The sequence below is a fragment of the Pecten maximus genome, chromosome 12 (genome assembly GCF_902652985.1).
Source record: "Pecten maximus chromosome 12, xPecMax1.1, whole genome shotgun sequence".
NCBI classification, from domain to species: Eukaryota; Metazoa; Mollusca; class Bivalvia; order Pectinida; family Pectinidae; genus Pecten; species Pecten maximus.
In genome coordinates this window covers 23,016,217-23,042,156 of record NC_047026.1, presented here as the reverse complement: position 1 = coordinate 23,042,156, position 25,940 = coordinate 23,016,217, and the positions used below count along the sequence as shown (strand labels likewise).

The 25,940-nt window shown below is 36.9% G+C and overlaps 1 protein-coding gene across 1 annotated transcript in view; it reads left to right on the top strand.

Annotated features, from left to right (window-relative positions):
• LOC117338942 (polycystic kidney disease protein 1-like 2) overlaps positions 1-25,710 on the top strand; it is a 38,309-nt gene extending 12,599 nt beyond the window's left edge. The window contains exons 7-20 of the mRNA XM_033900305.1: positions 360-488; positions 4,718-4,806; positions 5,937-6,063; positions 6,451-6,714; positions 10,851-11,004; positions 11,816-12,055; positions 14,729-14,931; positions 19,735-19,965; positions 20,803-21,083; positions 21,952-22,182; positions 22,628-22,981; positions 23,336-23,598; positions 24,817-25,120; positions 25,596-25,710. Of these exons, the coding sequence (XP_033756196.1) occupies positions 360-488; positions 4,718-4,806; positions 5,937-6,063; positions 6,451-6,714; positions 10,851-11,004; positions 11,816-12,055; positions 14,729-14,931; positions 19,735-19,965; positions 20,803-21,083; positions 21,952-22,182; positions 22,628-22,981; positions 23,336-23,598; positions 24,817-24,983 (2,733 nt within the window). The 3' untranslated portion in view covers positions 24,984-25,120; positions 25,596-25,710. The remainder of the gene's footprint in view (positions 1-359; positions 489-4,717; positions 4,807-5,936; positions 6,064-6,450; positions 6,715-10,850; positions 11,005-11,815; positions 12,056-14,728; positions 14,932-19,734; positions 19,966-20,802; positions 21,084-21,951; positions 22,183-22,627; positions 22,982-23,335; positions 23,599-24,816; positions 25,121-25,595) is intronic.
• Positions 25,711-25,940: the final 230 nt, after the last annotated feature.

The following is a 25,940-nucleotide window of genomic DNA, read 5'->3' as shown; positions in this document are numbered from 1 at the left end:
GATTACATCATTACTGATTCCCGCACTTTGGACACTTTTAATTATTTGATGATATTAATTTTGTTTTTAAGCATATGAATTGTAATGAAAAGAAAATTGAATGGTTTCTCGTTTAATATAACATGTATTTCACTGGTATGACTGGTATCACTCGTGCTTTGCATTAATGAAAATATCGATATTCTGTCATACTCGTGAAATATCTGTTATATTAAATGGGAAACCATTCAATATCCTCTTTACATGGTAAAAATATTTTATAACAATTACAGATTATAAGGAAACAATGATGAAAAATTTCCAAAAACTGCATCTTTTTCTATTCTGAAACTTTTGTATTTGTTTCATTTTCTTGTCAGATACGAGAGTCGTTGACCCAGTCTCTGCTAAGTGTTGAAATAGCACCTAGCTTTGATGAAGTAAGCCAAGTGACCCAAGCACTGGATTCTCTAATGCAGGTCAAAGAGGAGGTGACAGAGAAACAGGAGGTATAAGTTTTGTGTAGTTTACCTGTTGGAATGACCGATCTAACATTGATTACCACTGACTAAGCAAGAGATTTTCAGTCAAAAACCACCTACTTACATAATGTACCTCTATTGGTATCAAAACTTGAGTTTCCTTTGAGATGATCAAACTCAAACTTCATACAGATCTTTCTTATTGAAAGTACTTATTGAAGCACAAACTTATTTCAGTACTTCCAAACTTAAAGTGTTTGCTTAGAAGCGATTTACAGTTTGAAAGGTCAAAAGTTAAGGTCACTGTTACTATAAATAGAAAATCAATTTCCTTGCAATAACATATGAGTTTCCTTTGGGTCAATCAAACTCAAACTTCAAACAGTGCTTTTTTATTGAAAGTGTTGCTAAATATTGAAAATCAGTTTCCATGCAATAACTTGAGTTTGCTTTTACCAACCAAACTGATACTTATACAATGCTTCTTTCTTAAAGTGCTTGCTTGAAATTGCTATTCAGCTTTGAAGGTTAAAGGTCAAGGTAACACTTACTTTAGATAGAAATAAGTGTTCACAGGTATTAGCTCCATATTTTACTGTAAAAAATGTATTATGTGTTTCCTTGGCTTTTATGGTAGCGTGTACATGTACTTAAGGTTTCCAAGTAATCTGTCAGTCTGACCTGATGTTAAGGTCTAGGTCATAGTGTAATTTGTATACATGACTTGTGTTAAAGATGCTACACCTCCGACAGAGTGTTATTATTTTGACAATAAATGACATTTAGTCGATATATATATGCCTATTTATACGAAAGCGTATTAGGGCCACTATGAAAAAAAATTAAATTGTACGTATGATTTACTAATTCGTACGTACGGATTACTAATTTGTACGTACGATTTACTAATTTGTAAGTACGATTTACTAATTCGTACGTACGGATTACTTATTTGTACGTACGATTTACTAATCAATACGTACGGATTACTAATTCGTATGTACGATTTACTTATTCGTATGTACGAATTAGCAGAGACATATATAGAGAGATTGGCAGCTCTCTATTTGCCCTTTAATATGTCTACGTGGTGGCCCCTGACCTTCCCACAATCCCTTGCGGTCGCTCTGTTTAGTCTTCTCCTGATGCCATAATGGAGAAAACTTGAAAACCAGACACATAATTATCGATAATTTTTATTTGAAATCATCACCAAGATCCAATGATGTGCTTTAATTTCATTAATATCAAAGTGCAGAAGTGTCATCAACATGAAATATATCACAATTTGCTGTCAAAGTGTTCGTTTTTGAGTATGAAAGTCAAGTACACCACAGGGAAGATCAGCGGGAATGTCCAATTTACCTATGGGGTTTTCGAAAATACGGATAAATGACAACAATGTGCATGATAAACAAGACCATATCCCATAAGTATGATAGTTTTTGGATAATGTAGTAACTTTTGTAGTGGCCTAAATAAAACGATGTGCTTTTTGTGTGCGTTTAAAATTGACGATGTTTTGGTCTGACGTAATGGCGGATTAACCAGAACATGTCAAATAAGTTCCAGAACATTGATACACACATGCGCAAAGCCCGATTTACCTGTGCTCGCGTGTGTTTGATAGGGGACAGGGCGCTCTCGATAAGGGATATGCTTGGGTGGTCACAAATAAAGGGAGACACCACTTGTACAGGAAAATAGCGATGTTACTTATCTCTCTATATATGTCTCTGGAATTAGTAAATCATACGTACGGATTAGTAAATCGTACGTACGAATTAGTAAATCGTATATTTAAGACCTACAAATAAAAAAAATAATTTTATAACGTCAAAAATTGTCGGAATGAAGCCAAGAAGATTCAAACTTTTGAACATTATAATCTACTTTGCATACACTTGACCTTGATCGCAGTGCATTCTGGGAAGAGATTTACATACAGAAGAAAACAAATATGGTGGACTTATTTTTATTCAGCTGGAACAACTATGTATATTGCCTGTTGCTTTACTTAACTACAACTTTTAATTACGAGGTTTTAATGCAAATAGCATATAAAAACTAAATAAACATTTCAATATTATCCGTTGCATAAAATCACGATCATGTGTCTGTTGTTGCACACGAACCGAAACGCTTTCTTAGCTTTACCCCTTCGGCCCCTTTTCACTGGATTGATACAGGTGTGATTTATAAACAAGTTTAAGCTGGTGAACTATAACAAGTGAATCTGCAATCATTATATATCACAAAAGAAATCCTAACCATCGATTCAATCTCATCATATGCTTAGAGTTTTCAGTAAAGATGACAAAAGACCGAACATTACACTACGTACATGTATGTGTGTACGTTACACACTTGCCTCTCTAACGAAAACTCACCTGTGTCATTTCTATTCCATTGTCGTTTATAATTCCACGGGTCTGTTCAGTCTCCGATTGAAATCCCTCCCTTTCTTCGTTCTCTTTTCATAATCTAATTTATGCTTCCTTTTTTCTGGAGATGTTAGGCTAACACATGTTGCCTCTTGCTCACTTCGCCATGTGGTTCCTACTTTCTGTTTTCAGCGCATGCGCAATCAGTATATCATTCAATATGGAGGCAGAGCGAAATGGAATTTCTTTGGGACGCAATTAATTATTTTAATTTTTTTAATTTTAAAGATAAATAAGAAGATGAAACTTTCCGAGGGTGGTAATGATGTCAAGTGTGTAACTTTTATTCCTGAAGAAAAATACATATGAGTCTATTCATGTTTTTAATTGATAAAAAAATACTATCTGTCGAAGGTGTAGCACCTTTAAGTTCAGGTATATATAGACACATTGTAGGGCCCTCACTGATCAGTAATCTACATGTAGGTGTTATTATTTTGACATTATACCTTAAGAAGTACTGGGTCACTTCCATTTATTACATGTGGTCCAAACAATTAGACCCCAGCAATAAAAAAGGACCATGTGGTCTGAAGTTGCTTTCAGACCAGTCTGGACAAAGACTCTCAAGGAATCAATGTCTACAGACCTGTAAAGATTTACTCCTCAAAAAATTGATCAATGAAAAAACCCTTAGGTGAAGAAAAGGATCTTTATTACGCAGAATGTAAGTGGTTTGATCCCCTTGGTCCAGAGTACATGTTAAATTTTGAGCAGATAAACATCATCAAGGCTAAAGGTTGCTGTGATTTTGGAATGACTGCATTAGGGTGAATTGGTTATGGTTTCTGATATGAGTAGTGTTGATCTTCCAGTTGTAACAGACACCTTTGGTGACCAAATGTTGTGAAATTCTATTGGAGCAATCTTTTAACAAAGAACATTGTTCCCATTGAATGGTCTCCAATGTAGCCTTGATTAAGGTCATAGCAAGATAAAGCAATTGTAAGACAAACTAGACATATTAGTTTTCAACTCACCATAACCCTCCATATACACTCCCTATAGCCAGAGAGAATGAATGCCTACATTAATTTAATAAATAAAGTAGAGATGGTGTATTATGTATAGAACATGTACTGTAACTCATTGGAGGACTTCCAAATTGTATTATGGTTTCAAAACTAGTATCAATTCAGAGCAGAGTGACTTAAATACCATTCATGCCTTTGTAACAAAGTATCCTTTTTATTTAAAATAAGAAGATTATTAAAGGAGGTTTGATATATAACATCAGAATTGCTAACACATTGCTCTAAAAAACTATATCAGATAAAAGATACATGCTGATGATCATAATCTATTATATTTTGCAATGTCTTCTTTTCCTATAAAGATGTAGCAGGCCGGGTTTTAATTGTTGATACACTACATAGTTGTATGGTCGCCTTCTAGCTTCAGGCTAGGGGGAATTTCCCTTTAGCTCAGTCGGTAGAGCGGCGGACCAGTAAGCCAAGGGTCGTGGGTTCGATCCCGGCTGGCTGCACACTACTACTCCTTGAACTTTTACATTGGTGCCGCAGACCACTACAAGTGAAAGCAAGAGGCTTCCTTGGAGAGAGAACCAATGGGTTGGTGTGTTTGGGGGCGAACACGTTTGAAGGAGGGAGTAGTATAGCAAGCCGGGTTTTAATTGTAGATACTGTACATAGTTGTATGGTCGCCTTCTAGCTTCCGGTTAGGGGGAATTTCCCTTTAGCTCAGTGGGTAGAGCGGTGGACCAGTAAGCCGAGGGTCGCGGGTTCGATCCCGGCTGGCTGCACACTACTACTCCTTGAACTTTTACAAAGATTTCATCATATTATGTTTTAGGAGTCAACTGTTGCAGTATATGGAAATCTGGCTGAGATACTAAATGATGTCAAAAATACTGATCCTTCGGGGACAAGGTCTACATCAAAGTAAGCCTCCTACATGCATATTATTATTATGAGGTCGGTGTGTCATGAACCAAAAGTAGATCACTTTGACCTTACAATAAAACCACTTGTTCAGATCCTACTTTACTTGTCACTCGAACTTCATTCTTAGGCAATGGGTAAAGTAGGTCACTCTGACCTTCACTTTGACCTTTGACTTATATCAGAGTAAAAATTTGTCTATAGGCTCTACCTCCTATATACTACTTGTCACTGGAACTTCATAGCTTGTTCGTGGGTTCATCTAGGTAAAGGGGTACGTGTGCCCTGTTCCAAATGCAGGTCAATATGACCTGTATTTTGATCATTGACCTACATCAAAGAAAAAAAGTGTGTGGGCCTGAACACTTGAACTTGGGCCATTATGTAACCAATACAACGATGACAAGTATTCGGTTTGTTAAGATTCTTTTATTCTCCGGCCAGAGACCTAAAACAATATAATGATCACGATTACACTCTTACTAACATTCCTCTCACACACATTATCTTACAATTGATCATAAATAGATAAAATATGTTAGAGGAAAATAAGAGTGAGTAACTTTACCAGGGATCCTGCGAGTATTAATGATCTCATGTCCATTCACCTGGGCAGGTATCGCAAGAGTGATAGTGTCCTGTACAGGTAAATGTTGGACAGGTGGCGGGAAAAGAAGAATGGGGTGGTTTAGCCAATTGCACGCTCACATGCTCACGATACATGTATTACTACACCTACTGGTGACCCCATGACCTGAATATATAATATATACCCAGGTTACAATTATATAGGTTCACGTTACTTGGGGTTCAATTGCATTGAACTTCTGATATCACTTAATTACTATATATAAATAATATTTCTGAATTCATTCACATTAATACCATCAACTGACATTTGAAGGTGGTACGTGAACAGTCAAATAATCAATTTGTAGAATTACTTCCAAGACAATTCATTATCTGTGTATTCTTGTCAAAAGATTTCACGTTTAGTAGGAGACTCAAATTAAAAAAATTGTATTGTTATCTTGTTGAAGTTATTATGATATTAGGAAAGACATAATTTCATACTTTCTCTGAAATGAATTATATATCTTTCCCATGCTAAAAATGCTTTGAAAACACAGGAATTTACTCGGCTCAATGGGAAATCTTCTGACGGTAATAAAGGACAGAGGCAATGTGATAAAGAAAATAAACACAACAACCACAGATCAGGTAACACCTGAGTCAAAGAAAGAACAATTAGAAAAGGTTAGTGAAGGTGTAGAATTGTTTCGTTACCCATTTACCTGAAGTGTAGCGCGTTGTCTGCCATCTGTCTGCAGATTCAGGTCAAAGTTCACACAATAACTGTCCAAAGCATTTCTGAAATAAACCCTCAGCAGATTAAGTTTATGTAGTATATATCAGCTCTACATGTTTTTATTCACCTGACTATGATATACTGGTTGTCATTGGATGAGACTGAAATGTCAAAGGTCACACTTATTAATTTACCACTTTGAATCGAAAAGATTTAAGTGTTCAAGATATCTCATCAACTAGTGACTTAACTTTCCTATACATCTTTAACAGTCACAGTTGCAGTTTGTAACAAATAAATTAATAGCTTAATTTTGAGTGTCACTGTGTTGTCAGGTGAAGAAGAATACCTTGCAGATGATATCGACAGTAGAGAAAATTGTGGATATTCTCACAGACACGATAACCGATGAACCTGTGATTGTCCAGACATCAGCCATGTCCGTCAGAGTCCAGGAAATGTCTGCAGACAACAGCACAGAAACAAACGTCACCCTCAGTGTCCTTGCCGACAACTCCAGCATTGGTCTTCTCCTGCCTGCTACTCATGTTCTGAGGCAATCATTGCCAGGGGGAGATAATTCCTCTGTTTATACACAGGTAAGACTGAATCCTATCTGAGGAATTGTTCAATATAACCACTAACTAAATTAATATAAATGTTACTCTCAAAGGATTTCTAGATTTTATTGCAGTGTAACTTTACAATGTAAATGGCACTAGATTATACTTTGAGGATTTCTAAAGAGAGTAGTAAGTGGGCTTGAGTCAGTATAATAAAGCTTAAGTCAAACTGTCTAATCAGCATTTCAGGGCATGATACACTACCATGATATAGTCCGACAAGAAAGACATTCATGTCATGTTGACCTTTTCATGTAATATTCAAAGTAGACGATGCTATTTGTGCATAGGTATGTCAACCTGTGAAATGATGTTTCGGTGCATCAAGTACAAAACGTACATTGTTGAGTAACTTGGCTGCAAAATAGTCTGTCCATGCAATGTGATATTGCATATTGAATTCAAATTATTCACAAATTAACATAAAAGCGATTTGGGGAGGGAACAGTGGAAGGCCTTACAAAATTATGCAGTATAGTTAAGCTTTACTGAGTCTGATCTGTGTGTCACATATGTGCCTATATATACACACAGGTAAAATGAGAAAATACAACAGATGCAGTTGTCGATCAGTATATATATATCAAATGACATTGGAAACTTAAGGATATCAAACACTACCGCGGACGCGCGGTTTATTGTTCACTGATGGAAGTATATCTATATATTTTGATTATCAAAATTTGTAAAACCGAATATTATCAGTCGTTTGGTTATCTCATTGAACATTGTCTGATATGTCAATGGTTTAGTCGAATAGTCATGAGAAGTGTGACATTAATTGAATGTAGAATTGAAAAAATCAAATGTAAAAATACAAACAAATATGCACTGACACATGTTAAACAACATGCAAATAAAAAAATATCTTATAATGGGGAAAAAAAACTATGGGATTCGAACCCATAACACTATCACCAGTACTTCAGTAATGTACCACTTAGCCAACACGACTGATTAGTCAATATGATCATTTAAAACTGTTGCATATATACTCACAAATGCAATGCACGTATTTCCATACATTGTATATGATTATCGACTCTGCTATCAATATGCTAATCAAAATTCAACACTACAGGTCATTCTGGTCAGACTGTATATATCATGGTGTTCCTAATATTGTCACCTGATATTAAAAAATGAGATAAGGGCTGCTCCAGGATCACATATGGGACGGGGGGAAGGCACTATGAAATTAGAGGACCCACCTATTGAAGCGATTTCAAATTTTGATGACCTCCCACATACCCACTTTTTAGGTCATCTGACCCGAAAGGGTCAGGATGACCTATAGTCATCATGTTCCGTCCGTCGTCGTGCGCTGTCCGCCGTGCGTAAACTTTTCACATTTCAAACTTCTTCTCAAGTTCCACCAGTGGGATTGAGCTGAAACTTGCCTGAAATGATGCTGGGATGGTCTTGACCAAGTGTTGTTATTTTTCGGGTCCGTCTGAAATCCAAGATGGCCGCCACAACTGCCATTTTGAAAACACATTTGAAACTTCTTCTCAAGTTCCACTGGTGAGATTGAGCTGAAACTTTCCTGAAATGATCCTGGGATGGCCTGAGGAAGTGATGTTTTTTTTCAGGTCGGTCAGAAATCCAAGATGGCCGCCATGGCAACCATCTTGAAAAACACATTTTAAACTTCTCCAGTCCCACTCATGCCATTGGGCTGGAAATTGGTGAGGATGTTAAGGAAGGAGACCCAACAAAGTGTTGTTATTTTTCGGCTTCGTAAAAACTTTGACATGGCAGCCACGGCGGCCATTTTGTAACATGATTGCGCAATCATGGTTCTTCTGAACAACACCTATTTCAAACTTCTCAAATTCCATCAGTGGGATTCAGCTCTAACTTACCAGAAATGATCCTGAGATGGTCTTGACCAAGTGTTGTTATTTTTCAGGTCGGTCAGAAATCCAAGATGGCCGCAATGGCAGCCATATTGAAAAACACATTTTAAACTTCTTCTCCAGTTCCACTGGTGCCATTGAGCTGGAAATTGGTGAGGATGTTAAGGAAAGAGAATCAACAAAGTGTTGTTATTTTTCGGCTTCTAAAAAACTTAAACATGGCAGCCACGATGGCCATTTTGTAATATGATTGCGCAATCATGGTTTTCCTTAACAACACCTATTTAAAACTTCTTCTCAAATTCCACCTGTGGGATTCAGCTCTAACTTACCAGAAATGATCCTGAGATAGTTTTGATCAAGTTTTGTTATTTTTCGGGTTGATCCAAATTCCAAGATGGCCACCAGGCCCAAAGTGCCACTATACCTGCTACAGAGAATGCATACTACAATAGTATAAGGGTCTTTAATTTAGAGTCAGATGACCATTAAGGCCCATGGGCCTCTTGTTTGTGAACAGTATACGTACCCTGGTATAGAAGTAATTTTAATGTAAAAAATGCTACAAATACACCCATCAACAGAATCAATTTATTTCAAACCCCTCCAACCTATATATAGATGTGATTTTAATTTGAACGCACCCCACCACATGTAATTTATTCAAATGACTTTCCCCCGTCCCATATATGTTTTCCTGGAACAGCCCTAATTAGAATATTCATTATACCCCCCGCAATGAAGTTAGGGGGGGTATACTGGAATCAGGTTGTCTGGCCGTCTGGCCGTCTGTAGACACAACGATGTACCGGCTACTCCTCCTAAACTACTGATCCGATTTCAACGAAACTTCATGACAATAATCCTTATACATTGCAGATGTGCGTAATCTATATCACGTCGTAATTTTTTGGTTACCATGGTAACCAGGGCACAAAACTAATTTTTTGGGGCGAGTTTGTAGACGCAATAATGTACCAGTACTCATCCTAAACTACTGCTTCGATTTCAAAAAACCTCAATGACAATAACCCTTATATATTCTTAGATGTGCAAAACCTATACCACATTAAAGTTTTGTAGTTACCATGGACGATTTTGAAAGACTTAAATGGTCATTATGCATTATGATGCAAGGCTGATTACGTTAACGTATTATTATTAATTGTCAGCTGTTTATTACATATATGATGTCAAAGCTTGTGTATACATTGTAAGGACCCGGTTAGCTAGTTTTGTCCAGTTATGCATTTCCTCAGTTTTCACAAAATTGGTGTATAGTTAAATGACCATATGGTGTTGTGATTTCCCTCAAGTAATCCTTTTAAACAAATTATGCCACTTTAACCCTTTTTAACAGAGTTATGCCCCTTTTTCATACAAAATGTGTCATAATTTTGTCCGGCTATGCATTCATTTAGTTTTTGATGGATTTTCTTGAAACTTTCTGCAGAATTGAAGAATGGCATGAAGTTGTGTCTCCAATAACGGCTTCTTCCGAAAAAACCCTTTTTACAGAGTTATGCCCCTTTATGTAAAAAATGGTTACTAGCTTGTCCGATTATGCATTTGCTTTGTTTTCAATGGATTTTCTTGAAACTTTTTACACAGTTGAACAACTGCATGTGCTTAATTTGTGCCTCCAGTAAATGCTTTTTTCCGAAAAAATGCTTTTTTCATAGTTATGCCCCTTTATTTGAAAAATGGTTATAATTTTGTCCAGTTATGCATTTCCTCAGTTTTCACAAAATTGGTGTATATATAGTTAAAAGACCATATGGTGTTGTGATTTCCCCTAAGTAGTCCTTTTAAACAAATTATGCCACTTTAACCCTTTGTAACAGAGTTATGTCCCTTTTTCATACAAAATGTGTCATAACTTTGTCGATTTTGCCGAATTACCAGTTCTAATAGGGTCGTCTCTAAAAACGAGCAAAATTTTGTTCGGCTCTGCATTCACTTAGTTCTTACCCAAACATAGAATATGTTTTATTTGGTTTTAGTACCATAAATAGGCAGCTTCATAAAGATTCCAAACCAATCATGTAAAAGCGGGGGGTATACTTGTCACCCCCTCGGTGACAGCTTTAGTTTTTTGCTGATATGAAAAAAATATCCATTCATTTCTGCTTAATGCAATCATCAAAACTTATTCAAATTCAAATCATAAAATATGACTATTGCTCATCTAGAACTGACAAATTATTATTATTAATTATTATCTGTATTTTTTTATTGCATTGGTATTATAAGATTGTGATAACCAAGGACAACTTGTATAGCTGGGACCAGACTGCTGAAAAAATTACTTCCTCAGTGGTAGACATAGTCGTCAAAGATGAACAACTGCAGGCTATGACTCTCACCAGTATGTCTGATCCTGTGACTGTCATATTTGAAGTTGAAGGTACACTTACATAGTTTTGAAATTAATGTCAATGGGAATCATGTAATTTCCTTGTTTATCAACTTAAAGCCTTAATGGGTAAAAGTATAATCACATTCATATCCATCATCCCAAATCTTAACAGTTTTGTTAGCTCACACAGGTCCTTCTCAAATCTTACAGTTTTGTTAGCTTACACTGGTCCTTCCCAAATCCTTACAGTTTTGTTAGCTTACACTGGTCCTTCCCAAATCCTTACAGTTTTGTTAGCTTACACTGGTCTTTCTCAAATCTTACAGTTTTGTTAGCTTACACTGGTCCTTCCCAAATCCTTACAGTTTTGTTAGCTGATGGTGATCCTTCCCAAATCCTTGTAAAGTTTTGTTATCTAACACTGGTCCTTCCTATATCCTTTATGTTTTGTTAGCTCATTACTGGTCCTTCCAAAATCTTTTGTTTTTGTTAGCTTATGAAATATCCAGGTGAGCTATGCACGCCCTCTGGGCCTCTTGTTGATAACTCGCACTGTTTCTTTCCAAATCCTTACAGTTATGTTAGCTTATACATGATAGGTTTGTATAGTCTGTACATATTTGTATGTGTTTCTTTGAGAGGCATTTTGATTCAACTCTTTTTTGCAATTTTTCAATATATCTACATAGATGTGACAAGTCAATTTGGCTCTTGTTCATGTTGAATGTTTACAGACGTTATAAACCAGTTAACAATTGAAAACCTCTGAGATGTTGGAAAACGGCTGCAATATCTAATATTAATGCTTTTTTGTGATTATGCTTTTTAAATAACATTAGAATACTATCTTATTCAACAGAACAGAATTTAAAACCGATTACTCTGGAATTTACATATGAAACAAAAACTGGTCAAGTCATCTCTAGCAACATCCTGAAGGTCAGCATTGAAGACAATGATCCGCAAATGTCCTTATTGGTGTACATCAAGGCAGAGAAGTTGGACCTGACACTAATGGTGTACAATTCCACAGAAAATGAAACACTATCTCCAGGAACAGTACAGCAAAATGGCATGCCTATGCCACTGAATAACTCTGGTAGGTTAACGTTCCCAATACAATGAATAACTAAGGTTACAGTTAATGATTCTAATACAACTGAATAACTATGATAGGTTAGTGATCTCTGTACTGTAGAATAACTAGGGTTGGTTAACAACCCCTATACAACTGAATGACTATGGAAGGTTAGCCATCTCTGTACCGCAGAACAATCAGGGTTGGTTAACAACCCCTATACAACTTAATGACTAGGAAGGTTAGCGATCTCTGTACTGTAGAATAACTAGGGTTGGTTAACAATCCCTATACCACTGAATGACTATGGAAGGTTAGCGATCTCTGTACTGTAGAATAACTAGGGTTGGTTAACAATCCCTATACCACTGAATGACTATGGAAGGTTAGCCATCTCTGTACCGCAGAACAATCGGGGTTGGTTAACAATCCCTATACCACTGAATGACTATGGAATCTGGTTAGCGATCTCTGTACCGCAGAACAATCAGGGTTGGTTAACAATCCTTCTACCACAATACGCTGTGTTATTCCACTCTCAAGCCATTGTATAAATGTGCTGACTGTCTGATAAATATTATTATATTATATACCACTAGTGGTATATGACCTTTCGCTCTTTTGATTGGTCAAGAACTCGAACTTTGACCCAAGCTGCAATTGTTATTGATGTCGTCAATAATCGAATGACATCACATCATCAGGTCACGGATGTCACCGGTACACTTTATTTGCATATATGCGAAATTATACTCGGCCATGTTTCCCTTTGATTCAAGCCGATATTATTGTGGTAGAAACAGGTCACACGACTTGTGATTGTTGGATATGGAATTGATTTCACACGAGTAAGTTATTTTAAAAAATAACTTACTCGTGTGAAATCAATTCCATATCACTCGCTAAAGCTCGTGTCTTTTCTAACTTTTAAAAAATAACCTACTCGTGTGAAATCAATTCCATATCCAACAGTCACTTATTGTGTAACCTCTATCATTACAACTGAATAGAAGTTAGCGATCTCTGTACCGCAGAACAATTAGGGTTGGACTAGGGTATTTAACTGTCCCTAAACCACTGAATATATATAACCAGGGTAGTTAACGATTCCTATACCACTGAATAACTAGGTTAGGTTAATGGTAATGTAGGATATGATGTATTGCAGGGGGCAGTACTGACATGTTGGGTATGTTATTGTAGAGGGCAGTACTGACATGTTGGGTATGATGCATTGTAGAGGGTAGTGGTGACATGCTGGGTATGATGCATTGTAGAGGGTAGTGGTGACATGCTGGGTATGATGTATAATAGAGGGTAGTGGTGACATGCTGGGTATGATGTATAATAGAGGGTAGTGGTGACATGTTTGATATGTTATTGTAGAGGGTAGTGGTGACATGTTTGATATGTTATTGTAGAGGGCAGTACTGACATGTTGGGTATGATGCATTGTAGAGGGTAGTGGTGACATGCTGGGTATGATGTATAATAGAGGGTAGTGGTGACATGTTTGGTATGATGTATTGTAGAGGGTAGTGGTGACATGTTTGATATGTTATTGTAGAGGGCAGTACTGACATGTTGGGTATGTTATTGTAGAGGGCAGTACTGACATGTTGGGTATGTTATTGTAGAGGGTAGTGGTGACATGCTGGGTATGATGCATTGTAGAGGGTAGTGGTGACATGCTGGGTATGATGTATAATAGAGGGTAGTGGTGACATGTTTGATATGTTATTGTAGAGGGTAGTGGTGACATGTTTGATATGTTATTGTAGAGGGCAGTACTGACATGTTGGGTATGATGCATTGTAGAGGGTAGTGGTGACATGCTGGGTATGATGTATAATAGAGGGTAGTGGTGACATGTTTGGTATGATGTATTGTAGAGGGTAGTGGTGACATGTTTGATATGTTATTGTAGAGGGCAGTACTGACATGTTGGGTATGTTATTGTAGAGGGCAGTACTGACATGTTGGGTATGTTATAATTATTGTAGAGGGTAGTGGTGACATGTTGGGTATGATGCATTGTAGAGGGTATAGTGGTGACATGTTGGGTATGATGTATAATAGAGGGCAGTGGTGACATGTTGGGTATGTTATTGTAGAGGGTAGTGGTGACATGTTGGGTATGAGGTATTGTAGAGGGTAGTGATGACATGTTGGATATGATGTATTGTAGAGGGTAGTGGTGACATGTTGGGTATGATGTATTGTAGAGGGTAGTGGTGACATGTTGGGTATGTTATTGTAGAGGGTAGTGGTGACATGTTGGGTATGTTATTGTAGAGAGTAGTGGTGACATGTTGGGTATGTTATTGTAGAGGGTAGTGGTGACATGTTGGGTATGATGTATTGTAGAGGGTAGTGGTGACATGTTGGGTATGAGGTATTGTAGAGGGTAGTGGTGACATGTTGGGTATGATGTATAATAGAGGGTAGTGGTGACATGTTGGGTATGATGTATTGTAGAGGGTAGTGGTGACATGTTGGGTATGTTATTGTAGAGGGTAGTGGTGACATGTTGGGTATGTTATTGTAGAGAGTAGTGGTGACATGTTGGGTATGTTATTGTAGAGGGTAGTGGTGACATGTTGGATATGATGTATTGTAGAGGGAAGTGATGACATGTTTGGTATGATGTATAATAGAGGGTAGTGGTGACATGTTTGGTATGATGTATTGTAGAGGGCAGTGCTGACATGCTTATTCTGAACGGATTCGAAAAGCTGTTTTTGAGGATAGCAGTTAAAGAAGGACAGATTATCCAAGGAAATCAAACAGATGTATCTTTGATAACGACTAATGTCTCTGTCAGTATCGGGACCTACAACACCATTTGTGGCTACTACAACAACCTAACAGAGCAGTGGGCAACTGACGGCTGTGAGGTACGTTCACCATATATTAATGTCCAAATAGGACATGCAGTTTTAACTCACGTGTCTTGTCAACTTTTACTTTGAAACATTATCTATTCCGAAAAATAAAAAAAATAAAAAAGTACTTTTTACTGATTCAGAATTACGATTTCATATAAACACCATGTAGGGTTTCAGGCTATTAGACTGAATAAGTCCAAAAATCATTGTGGACAACAGTGATTTACATGTATATAAAGAAGCAGGAGTAATTCTTAATGAATACTGGTCCCACATCCATAACATCAGAAGATACTCCAGAAGAAGATGACCAAGTGGCAGATCAGTGGGATGAAACCAGCTCAAAATCAACCCAGATCACTAGACACATTGGTACAATCACAGGATGTTCGAAGACAAATCAGTTTTCACATTTGCACACAAAACCCTTTTTAGATGAATATTGCGAGGAGCAGTCGTTTCCAGCAATCTTTTGTGGCCAGAGCAAACAAGCAACAGCTAGCGCATCATACAGTGAAATATGTCAACCTGAGATTAAAGGATATGACCGACGAGCTGCTGGTCATATTCCAATACTTTTCATCGATTATAGAAAACTTTATGTCGAAAATATATATAAATTGGATAAATCTGGTGTTGGTTTAAGAAAAGTTAAGGGACATCGAAACAAAACAGCATATGTACAAGTCCAAAGAAAACCTTCAAATTCAAAACATCATCCACAAAGATAAAGAATAAAAAATCAAAGGCTGAGAGGATCCCCCAGCATATCGGAGTTTGACAAAATTGGACAAAAGTTTCTCAACCATGTATAAGGTGAAGCTCAAGAAGCAGTTTATTTCATTTTACAAATACCTCAAATGCAATCATCTTGACAGGTAATTTTTATCAATATGAGTCATCGAACGAAAAAAAAACCCTGCCTAAAGCGTAAGTATATTAAATGTCTCACCAGACATTGCAGAAACCAGTATTTTACAGATGTATGCTGACATAACTCGACTGGCATATGTGTGTTTAGCAGACTTTTGTGCAACATACAAAGTTGTATCATTGGTGACAAGAAGAAAACCATTATATTAAAAAGTGAGACATATTTAACACTAAAACAGTTCATAAAATTGACGGACACAGACTCCCAAACACAAGAAAGGATGGAAGAGTACATTTATAAGTCAATGAAGTTGGATTCAGCGATTGAATATGCAGAAACAATGCAGGAAGTAGACTTGGATGTCTGTTGGGATAAGGTGGGCTACTTTAGTACAAACAACTAGGAGACAGGACGAACATGAAGGGGTGAAAGATCGTTCTTATCGTCAGGATTAAGCATCATCAACTGATGATATAAAATCATACTCTTATGTTACAAATAGTGACCGTTGCAAACTCCAATAAAGTGGAACTTATCATGAAAGATATACCTGATGAAGAATATAATAATTTAGTTAGAATCTTAATAGTGAACAGAGATAGTATTTCAGGACTTTTCGTCATTTTACATGTATGACAACCAAAACGATTTCAATATACGCATTTCTAACTGGGGAAGCTGAGGAAAACGTACCCTAGTGAAACCATAATATCAAGCTTAACAACGATTCCCCAACTTTGGTTCCTACAGCAACCCTAATTCAGTAGCATGTCGAATTAATAAACAAACACCTTGCTAAGAACACCAGCCCATTAAGGATATGTAGATTATTCTCCATTAATAACAAATGGTATACTCAACACACTTCGATGCCAACTTCAACATGTTCACCTTCTCGTCATTGATTAAATATTCATAGTAGCAAATAAAATGTTCTCATTCAAAGACCTGAAGCTATATAGCAAATAAAAAGATCTTCAAAATATTCGGTGGAGTTTCAGTGTTAGTGGCTGGAGATTTTCATGAGATAAAAGCCTGTTTTTGACAGCTGGATATTTCAAGATTTTTTACATCATTATGGACTGTTAGCCGTCAGTCTTTGAAAAGACAATTTAAGAATGTTTAAACTCTCACAGAGTATGCGCCAGAAGGATAGTAAATGTTTTCCCAACTTTGGAATCGTCTCAGAGAAAGAAAGTATACACAGGATTACATACAGCTTCTACTCATGAAGAAAATTTTGCAAAATGTCAGATCCATCATATCCTGTAGATGCACCTCACATCTGCCTAAAAAATGCTTTAGTAGATAGCAACATCAGCCTGATATGTGACATCAAATATGGACTTATGAGGATAACATCAGTGGCTATGGGTGTGGTTCTATGGGATGTCCCTAAGGAAACTAAGGAGAAAATAAAGCTATTTATTTCACTGGACACAATTAAACATTGTGTCTTTGTAAAGAACTCATATCTGCATTACTAGGTGTAACGGTTCTTACCTCTCTGCCCTTGCTGTTCCTCTTGTTTCTAGGTCCCTGGCATAACTATTAACATTCATGAACAGACAACTGGACAAGCACTGCGCTCAACGAATCGTTTATTGCAAAGGACAATCATGTGGAATTTACAAAGGACATGGCAATAATGTGGAACACGGCGTATTATGAGGGCAAACGGTGGTACACGTGCCTGGCTTTATAGCCATAACAGACGACACTCGGTGCTGTGAGGATGGCCAACCGTAACTCCTGGCATACTCCAAACTCTACAACTCCCTGGCGACTCCGACAACCCGTGCCCACTGCACTGTCACAGTCAACCGGGTATCCTCACCTCACCGAGCGTCTCGCTTATCAGCTCCCCAGTACCCGCTCTCACCTGTATATACTATCTGGCACCAGATCCGATGCTCGAGAGAGCGAGGCGCGAGTCTGGTCAGCGGTATATATATACACGTGTGCTAACCCACATAATACGCCATGATCCTATACAAGTAACACGCGTACGACAGGTAATACACTCTTAGTACAAATACAGGTAAACGTTATATAATACTAAAATAACTCTTAAACCGTTTATTCATTACATTAGGATAGAATATGAAATCAACCACAATGTAGATGATGATTTGGCAAATGGAGCCTTGCACATGATCACTATCACAGATATTGGACCATTTAAGGTTAACAAGTATAAATGAACACTAGTCATGTGGGAACAATTTCCATTGTGTTTTGCATCTGTCAAAACAGGCACCAATGTCAAGGGGATACAATGGAAACTAAAGTACTGGATTTCACAGGACATATATTTGCTCTCAGTAGGGTAAATTAAATTGTTTACCTCTTAATCAGACAGTTGAATGAAAAATCCATTAAAAGTACTTGCTAAATACAATGGAAAGACTACAATGACTCCCTCTACCCATGGAGCAAAACCAGTTAAAAGTGGTATCTTCTTATTAATAATACGGAATTAGTTTTATCAAGCAGTCTTTGTCTCATATGTTTGTTTGCAAAGGTATATTGGTGCCATCTACTTTCTATGGATTTCAAGAATGTACAATCTCTACACAAGCATATCAAGATATTTTACCATACCCCATTTACTCAACTTCTGACATGGTAATATTTGCTGAAGCAAAACTTCAATCAACTGACCTCAATGAGGACGATCTTTCACCAAACTTCAGCTTACACAGCTTCGATTCATCAACTTCTACAAACTCACATTCACACTTCGGATTAGCTATCTACTCAAAAGATTTGATTCCACAATCCTGTTTTAATAATGCCCATATATGCACAAGTGAAATTAAAAGTGTACTACTGAAGCCATTCATGCGACCATATCAAATGATTCTTCCTTCCCCCATCACATCTTCAACCGTTACACAAACGTCAGAACTGATAGACTTTCTGAGAAACTGTGTTTAGGTAAACAACCTTTTATGATAATTGGAGATTTCAATTTGACCTTTTGAAAAATTCTCTAAATCATTGGAACATATTATTTGATGTCAACATTGCATCAAATATATTACTGCAGATATTTCAATGCTTTTAGTCCATGTATATGTAATCAGTGGAATTATTTGCCCTCCTTCAAATGTGTCATTGAATGGTATTTATAAAATCACAAAAGAGTTTATTGTATATTTTACAAGCATAAAGGAAATATAACTGGTAACAAGAAAATGCCTAACACAAGCCAATCTGATTCGCCTATAAGAAAAACATTAATTTGTTATTTATAGATATAGGTTATAGATTTTACCTTATTTCCTAAACCTTAACTTGTAATTGGTTTATGTTTAGCATATTTTTTTTAAACATTACTAAATTTGTAGAATGCCCAAAATATTATTGGGAATCACTGAAATGAGTTGTTTGTTCCAACTATTTGACTACTAAAACATTTTTTTTTTTTTTATAATTCTTTGTGTGTGCAACCACTGTAACTGTGACCAGCAAAGAAGCATTTCTTTGATTGGAAATGTTTCCTAGATAATACAAAAATAAAATACATGTAATGTTTCCAAAGTTATCTGTTACTACTATCTATATACAAACATTACACTATTTTGCAGTATTTTCTATCAGTCATTGGAACATAGATTCCTGTTGGTGAACCTGACCTCTAATTCTTGGGTGAGGTAAAGTAATAAACAATGTGAGGTGAATTTTGTACTGTTGGTGGGACCCGTGTTAGGGTGTCAGAATTGCTGTTCCTATTTAATGTGTGATCGTAAGAGGAAACTAAATTGGGATTACTCCCTTTTTTCCAAACAGGTTCCATATGTCTGGTTTGACGCTGTGGGGAAAACACATACTTCATTCACACAGTGAAGGCCGACGTTAAATGACCATACCAGGACGTCGAGCAATATCAAACCAAAACTTGGTTACATATGGTGCTTTAATTTTCTTTACAGATTTCCTCTCTAAAAGATCTGAAGGCAATGGCTTGTGTCTGCAACCATTTGACAGCTTTCGCTTCAGGTTTCTTCATCGTGCCTAACCTGGTTGATCCTATAGCTGATGCTGCTCTTTTCCTGTCTTTCTTTGACAATCCAGTGGTTGTGATGACCGTGGTGATAGTGTGGGGTATCTACCTTATTATGCTGGTGTGGGCACGCCGCAAGGATCGGGTGGACAGCATGAAGGTAAGTCCTGTGTTGTCTTTACTACAGTTGGTCATTCAGTAGAAAAGTACATCATGTTCTTCCTCCTACTATGGTTGTTATAATACATCCCAATTACCAAATTGGGGTCTTCTATACAAAATATCTCACGAACCAGTGGATGGATTTAGTTCATACTCACACAATATCAACAAACACATCTAAACATGATTATATTTTGATTATCATTGATGAATGTTAAATGTCAAATCTTAATTACTTTCAATGACAATGAAGAAGGAGGGCGGGGGAACGGGGGGGGGGGGGGGGGGGGGGGGGTTCGACATTTTACATTTTCAACTTCTTCTCAAATTACAAACAGGTCAAGATACCTGATATTGGGTCTGTAGCATGGGATGAAGGACTACCAAGTTTATTCAAATGGATGACTTTGACCTCCATTCAAGGTCACAGGGTTCAAATATGCTCAAATCTTTAAACGACTTCATTTTGATAACCAAAAGACCCAGAGACCCAATATCAAGTCTGTATTATGCTGGGATGAAGGGCTACCAGGTTGTTCAAATGGATGACCTTGACCTTCATTCAAGGTCACAGGGGTCAAATATGCTCAAATATTTAAATGACATCTTCTTGTAACCAAAAGTTAAACAGACCCAATTTTAGGTCTGTAGCATGCTGGGATAAAGGGCTACCAAGTATCTTCAAATGGATGAACTTGACCTTCATTCAGGTCACAGGGGTCAAATATGCTAAAATATATATATCAAAAACTTTGTTAAGGCCAATGGGCTCTTGTTTTGATAAGAAAAGATTTTCTGATTGTAATTAACCTTAAATATACATGTATTGGTTTAGGGAGGTGTAAGTGTACTGGAGGATAACTGTGCTGAAGACAAGTATATGTACATGGTGGGACTGGTCACTGGCTGGTGGAGACATGCAGGCACCACAGCTAATGTGTACATGTATCTCTGTGGTGACCAAGGTTACAGTTCAAAACACTTGTTGTCCGACGGCATCGCTCGACACTTCCAGACAGGGGCAGAGGATTGGTTTGTGCTCACTACACCAAAAAGCCTTGGAGAATTACAAAGAATTGTTATATGGCATGACAATGCTGGTGAAAGTCCTGCATGGTAGGTATAATTGATGTCCACTGATAGATTTTAAAGGTTAAACCTTACCTCCATTATGATACGTAAAATACAAGATCGCTTAAATGTAAAATGCTGTGAACTAGTTCAATAGTAAATATCTGCCGCTGATCACAGTGTTGGTCTTCATTAATTCATGCCAAGCATGTCAGGTGCCCGATACTAATCGGGTTGTCCATGCGTCTTTCCATCCTTCAGTCCATCCGTCAATACTTTCATTTCCTCTTTATTTCATAATTCGTAGACAAAACATTCTGAAATTTCACATCGTCTTTTGCTGTGAAATGCAGATAAAATATGTAATAGGGGTTCCAAAGGACACGGTTGCTTTTATCAAATTTGGGTGTTCAAACTGGTCATTGTTCAGGCTTAAAGGGTAAAAAATGCACTTGACTATTTGTGAAATAAAAATGTGTAAAATAAACCCCATGAAGCCCTCAATCAATTAAGTTTCATAATATCAAGCTAATGTATATGTTGTAATATTTAGATCACAACAGATATAGATATATTAATCACTGTCAATTGCAATGTAATAGTCCATTAAGCTCATAATTAGAAACAGACACAATACATGACCCTCTCTGATGTGTCAATAATCTACTAACTGTAACTAGTATTTTGCTCTCATCATTCTTTTTTTTTTAAGATTATCATAAAACTATATAGATATACTTGAAATCACTAAAATCCTGCAGTGTTTAGATTTGGGTAGCACGGACACAATAATATCCCTCATTGATGAACTTGTATATGTACTGGTAGTTCCTAAAAAATATATCTTACAAACAGAAAAGAGAATCAAGGATAAGACGAAAGGAAACTTTAAAATCTATTTTATATTATCAAGGTTCTTAAAACAGATCGTAATCAGAGATCTACAAGCAGAAAAGATATGGTATTTTCTGTACAACAACTGGCTGGCCATTGATAGAGGGATTGGGCAGATCAAGGCAGAGATTCAGTCACTCACTCAAGAGGACCTTGTCCAGAACTCGCTGTATCAGTTTGGTCTCAAGTCTAGTAAAGACTTACAGAATAACCACCTTTGGATTAGTATCATCTCATGTCCAGCTTACAGGTTTTTGTTTAATATTTATTGACATTGGTAACATTGGTAGCTTCAAACCAACACAATGTATAAATGTCATCATCTAATTATCATAGTTTGGTGTGATATCCATTAATAATATAGTCTGTAATCAGGGTGTCTGCCCATCTGAAGACAACTTTTATTTGAAGTAGTACTTATTTTCTCTGAATTTTGATGAAACTTGGTACACAAGTTCAGTCTCTGTCGTAGCGTAGAAACCTGTATTTGGTCATACTGCCTGGCTATACATGCCTGGAGAGAAGTTACATGTAAGGGGTACTACATATGAAGCATGGTATCGGGTCAAGGGCAATACTGCTATAAACACTGTGTAACTGATTTCACCCAATTTTGAGGAACTAACGGTCACATAGTCAGTATATTACCTTGTAATGAGTTTTATTTAATAATCTATGGGGATGTGTATTTCCAGCCCTTTTACTCGCGTTCAGCGATTATCCTGTGCTCTGTCCCTCCTCCTTACAACTATGCTTGCCAGTTTGATGTTCCATGGGGTGCCCACAGATGATCCTGCAGACCAGGTCAGCACAAGTGGTATTACCTTTTCTCTGTCTGACATCGTCATCGGCATAGAAAGTGGACTCATCATGTTCCCAGTCAACTTCATCATCATGCAATTGTTCACTAGACTTAACCCCAGACCTTCCAGATGGAAAAACTCTCAGATCAACTGCCCTGACGAAGAGGACCAACTAATCGAACCTCATACAAGTACAAGTACAGACAAAAGTAAATCAAAAAGCAGCAGCAAAACACAGCCTTTCCGGTATGTCTACATCATCATCTTAAGCTTTTGCTATAGCCCAAAGTGTCACAGCGGTTGAATACATAAACAAAATAATGAGGGTCGCAGAGATCAATTTTTAAATTCCATCTCCAGGCAATAACTGCTGAATTGCTGAAATTCTATTGATGTTGTAAATAAACATTGTACTTATTTTAACCGACTTAAATTTGACTGTGTAACCAGTTTCAAAAGTTTAATGCAAGGAAGAATTGTTGCATCCACTATGCCTTCTGTGTAAAGGAGTTTTGAACAATCGTTTAACACATTTATTATTTACTTACTATACATATAGACTCTTATATTGATATTTATCTGGATGTTTGATTGTTGCAGGTTTCCTTGGTGGGTGGTTTACATTGCCTGGACATTGGTTGTGTCCACTACTCTGATATCTTCCTACTTTGTCATGTTATATGGTCTGATGTATGGCTACCAGGCGTCCATTGAATGGCTTGTGTCATTCTTTACAGCATTCTTTCAGAGTGCCTTTGTCACTGAGCCCCTCAAAGTGTTCCTCATTGCAGTTCTTCTCGCCTTCATATTCAAGAAACCAGTTGAATTTGAAGTTCTGAGCCAAAGGGACAATATGGTATTAGGTAATTATACACAATATATAGGACATAAGGTATTGTTCAAGATACCAAGATGTTTTTAAAAAATAACTTGCACAATCACTCCTTATATGTCTGTTTACTCTAGAAATCTTGGAGCATAGTGTAACATTCAGTGGGGATACAGCTGGCGTTGCTTTATTCCGGACAGGACATTAAACCACATAGCCACACAAGCTAGTTTTGGACTTTGCAACTGAAATGTCCATATCCATGAATTGTCACAATAGGCGTAATGACAGATGTATACCTGCTGCACATTTTAATGAAGAAATTTCAAATATTTAGTCAGGATACAATCTGGAGTGTTTGATAATTAATGCATATAAATATAGCTGGGCAGATGTGTTCCCCTGAGCCAGTAGAATTTAATTCAGCCATTCATCTCTCAGTATAATCTCCACAATGTTGCTTAGTTATCTGAAAGGTCTTTCTTTCATCATATAAGTAAACTTGTTCCTTCCATCTTTATAACAACTATCCAAGTGTAAACATGGATGAAGAATATCAGGTTTGTTAAAATGAATTATTACCTTTAACTTTTTTAAGGCCACCATGGTAAAATGTATGAAAATACTTAAAGCTAACTCTACTGAATTACCAAAGTAATTACCAAAATGCATAGAGTAAAAGTATTGTACTAGGATGAATGGCTCATAAGTTAAATCAAATTAATTATCTAGACCAACTTTGAGGACTTTTGGAGCTGATAAATAATGGACCCCATTCCCAATTGAAAATGTTTATCTCATATTTAAAGCCAGATTACCAAGATCTGTACATTTTGTATACCTAATTCATGAATGTCCTCACCAAATGAACAAAATTTCCCATAGCGGATGAGTCTAACGACTCTGTAGTGTAGAATTGTATTTCCTTTACACAATTTCTTTTGAATAACAAAGAGACATAGGCTCATGATATGTTGTATTTAATATGTATATAGAGGATACGTATATCAAAAATCACCTAGACCAAATTCGAAAGTCTGCTCTTAAACAATGATATAACATCTTTCAAGAAAGACATTTCTTCTTATAAAGATTGGATTAGTAGTCTTGTGAAAGATACAGAACCAAGTAGCCTCTTTTTTAGTGTCTTTGTAACTTGTATGAACAAGGGAAAACACTAAATTGTGTAATTGGAATCGGATAATGCTTGATCAATTTTGTATCAGATTTCTACTATATGTTCCAAAACTAGGCAAGGATAACAGCCAATCAGAGCTGCTGAGGAGGAAGGGGATAGCACTGTCCTCAATAGCACCAGTAAAGCAGGCGATACGGCCAGCCATGCACAAAAGGCTCTCCAAGCAATCAGAGAAAGACTCCAGCTTGAGGAGCGAATCACTACAATCATTAGGGAGATGATCATGTACTTCACTTTTGTGGCCATCGTCCTATTCATAGTACATGGTCATCAGGATGTGGAAACCAACTATGGCTCAACAAAAAATACAGAGGATATGTTAGTGTACGGAAAATACACACCAGTCACACTTGCTGAAGTGAGTATATATAGATATATTGCACTTACTCAATTATCAATTGACACATTACACCAGGAGGCATGCAACTTATCATCATCCTTCACATGAGTTCTCAATAAATGAGGTTTAGAGTTTACTATTGAGCCAATAGCATGCCGTGATAAAGTATAATGAAGCTTGTTCAAATTAATGACCTTGGACATCTCACTGTTATGTGAAAAATCTTCTTGACTTTTGTATAACAACGGTAACTAATGATATTTGTGTAATATGACTGGAAAGAATGGCTTAATTTTGAATCCAAATCGAAGTGAACTTTCAAAACCACATGCTTCTCTTCATAAACTAAAAAAATTTGCTGCACAAGCCACTTATTAACAGTTGTGGTTAGAAAACGGGTTTTGTCTGATGACAATGTTCAAACCAAACGTTTCAGCATAACTGTGTAACACACGTTTCAGCATAACTGTGTAACACGGTCTAATATTTACAGGTAAAGAAGGTTGAGGATATGTGGAAGTACCTCCAGACTACCGCTGTCCCAATGCTGTACAGTGACACGGGCAGATTGGCCAACGATGTCAGTTACCTGATAGGAACTGTCAGACTGCGACAGAAACGAATCGAGAAGAGTGAGTAGACAACCATCATAATCAACAAAACCTCATCTAGGGAGTTATGATTGGATATGTAAAAGTGATTAGTCATGTGAAAGGTCAAAACTTGTTTATAGATCATGAGGGAGACCTGCTATCACTTTAAGTGTTTTATATGAAAAGTGTAATGCAGAAAGACAGAAATATGTTATAAATAATTTTAAATTTAATGATCAGACAGG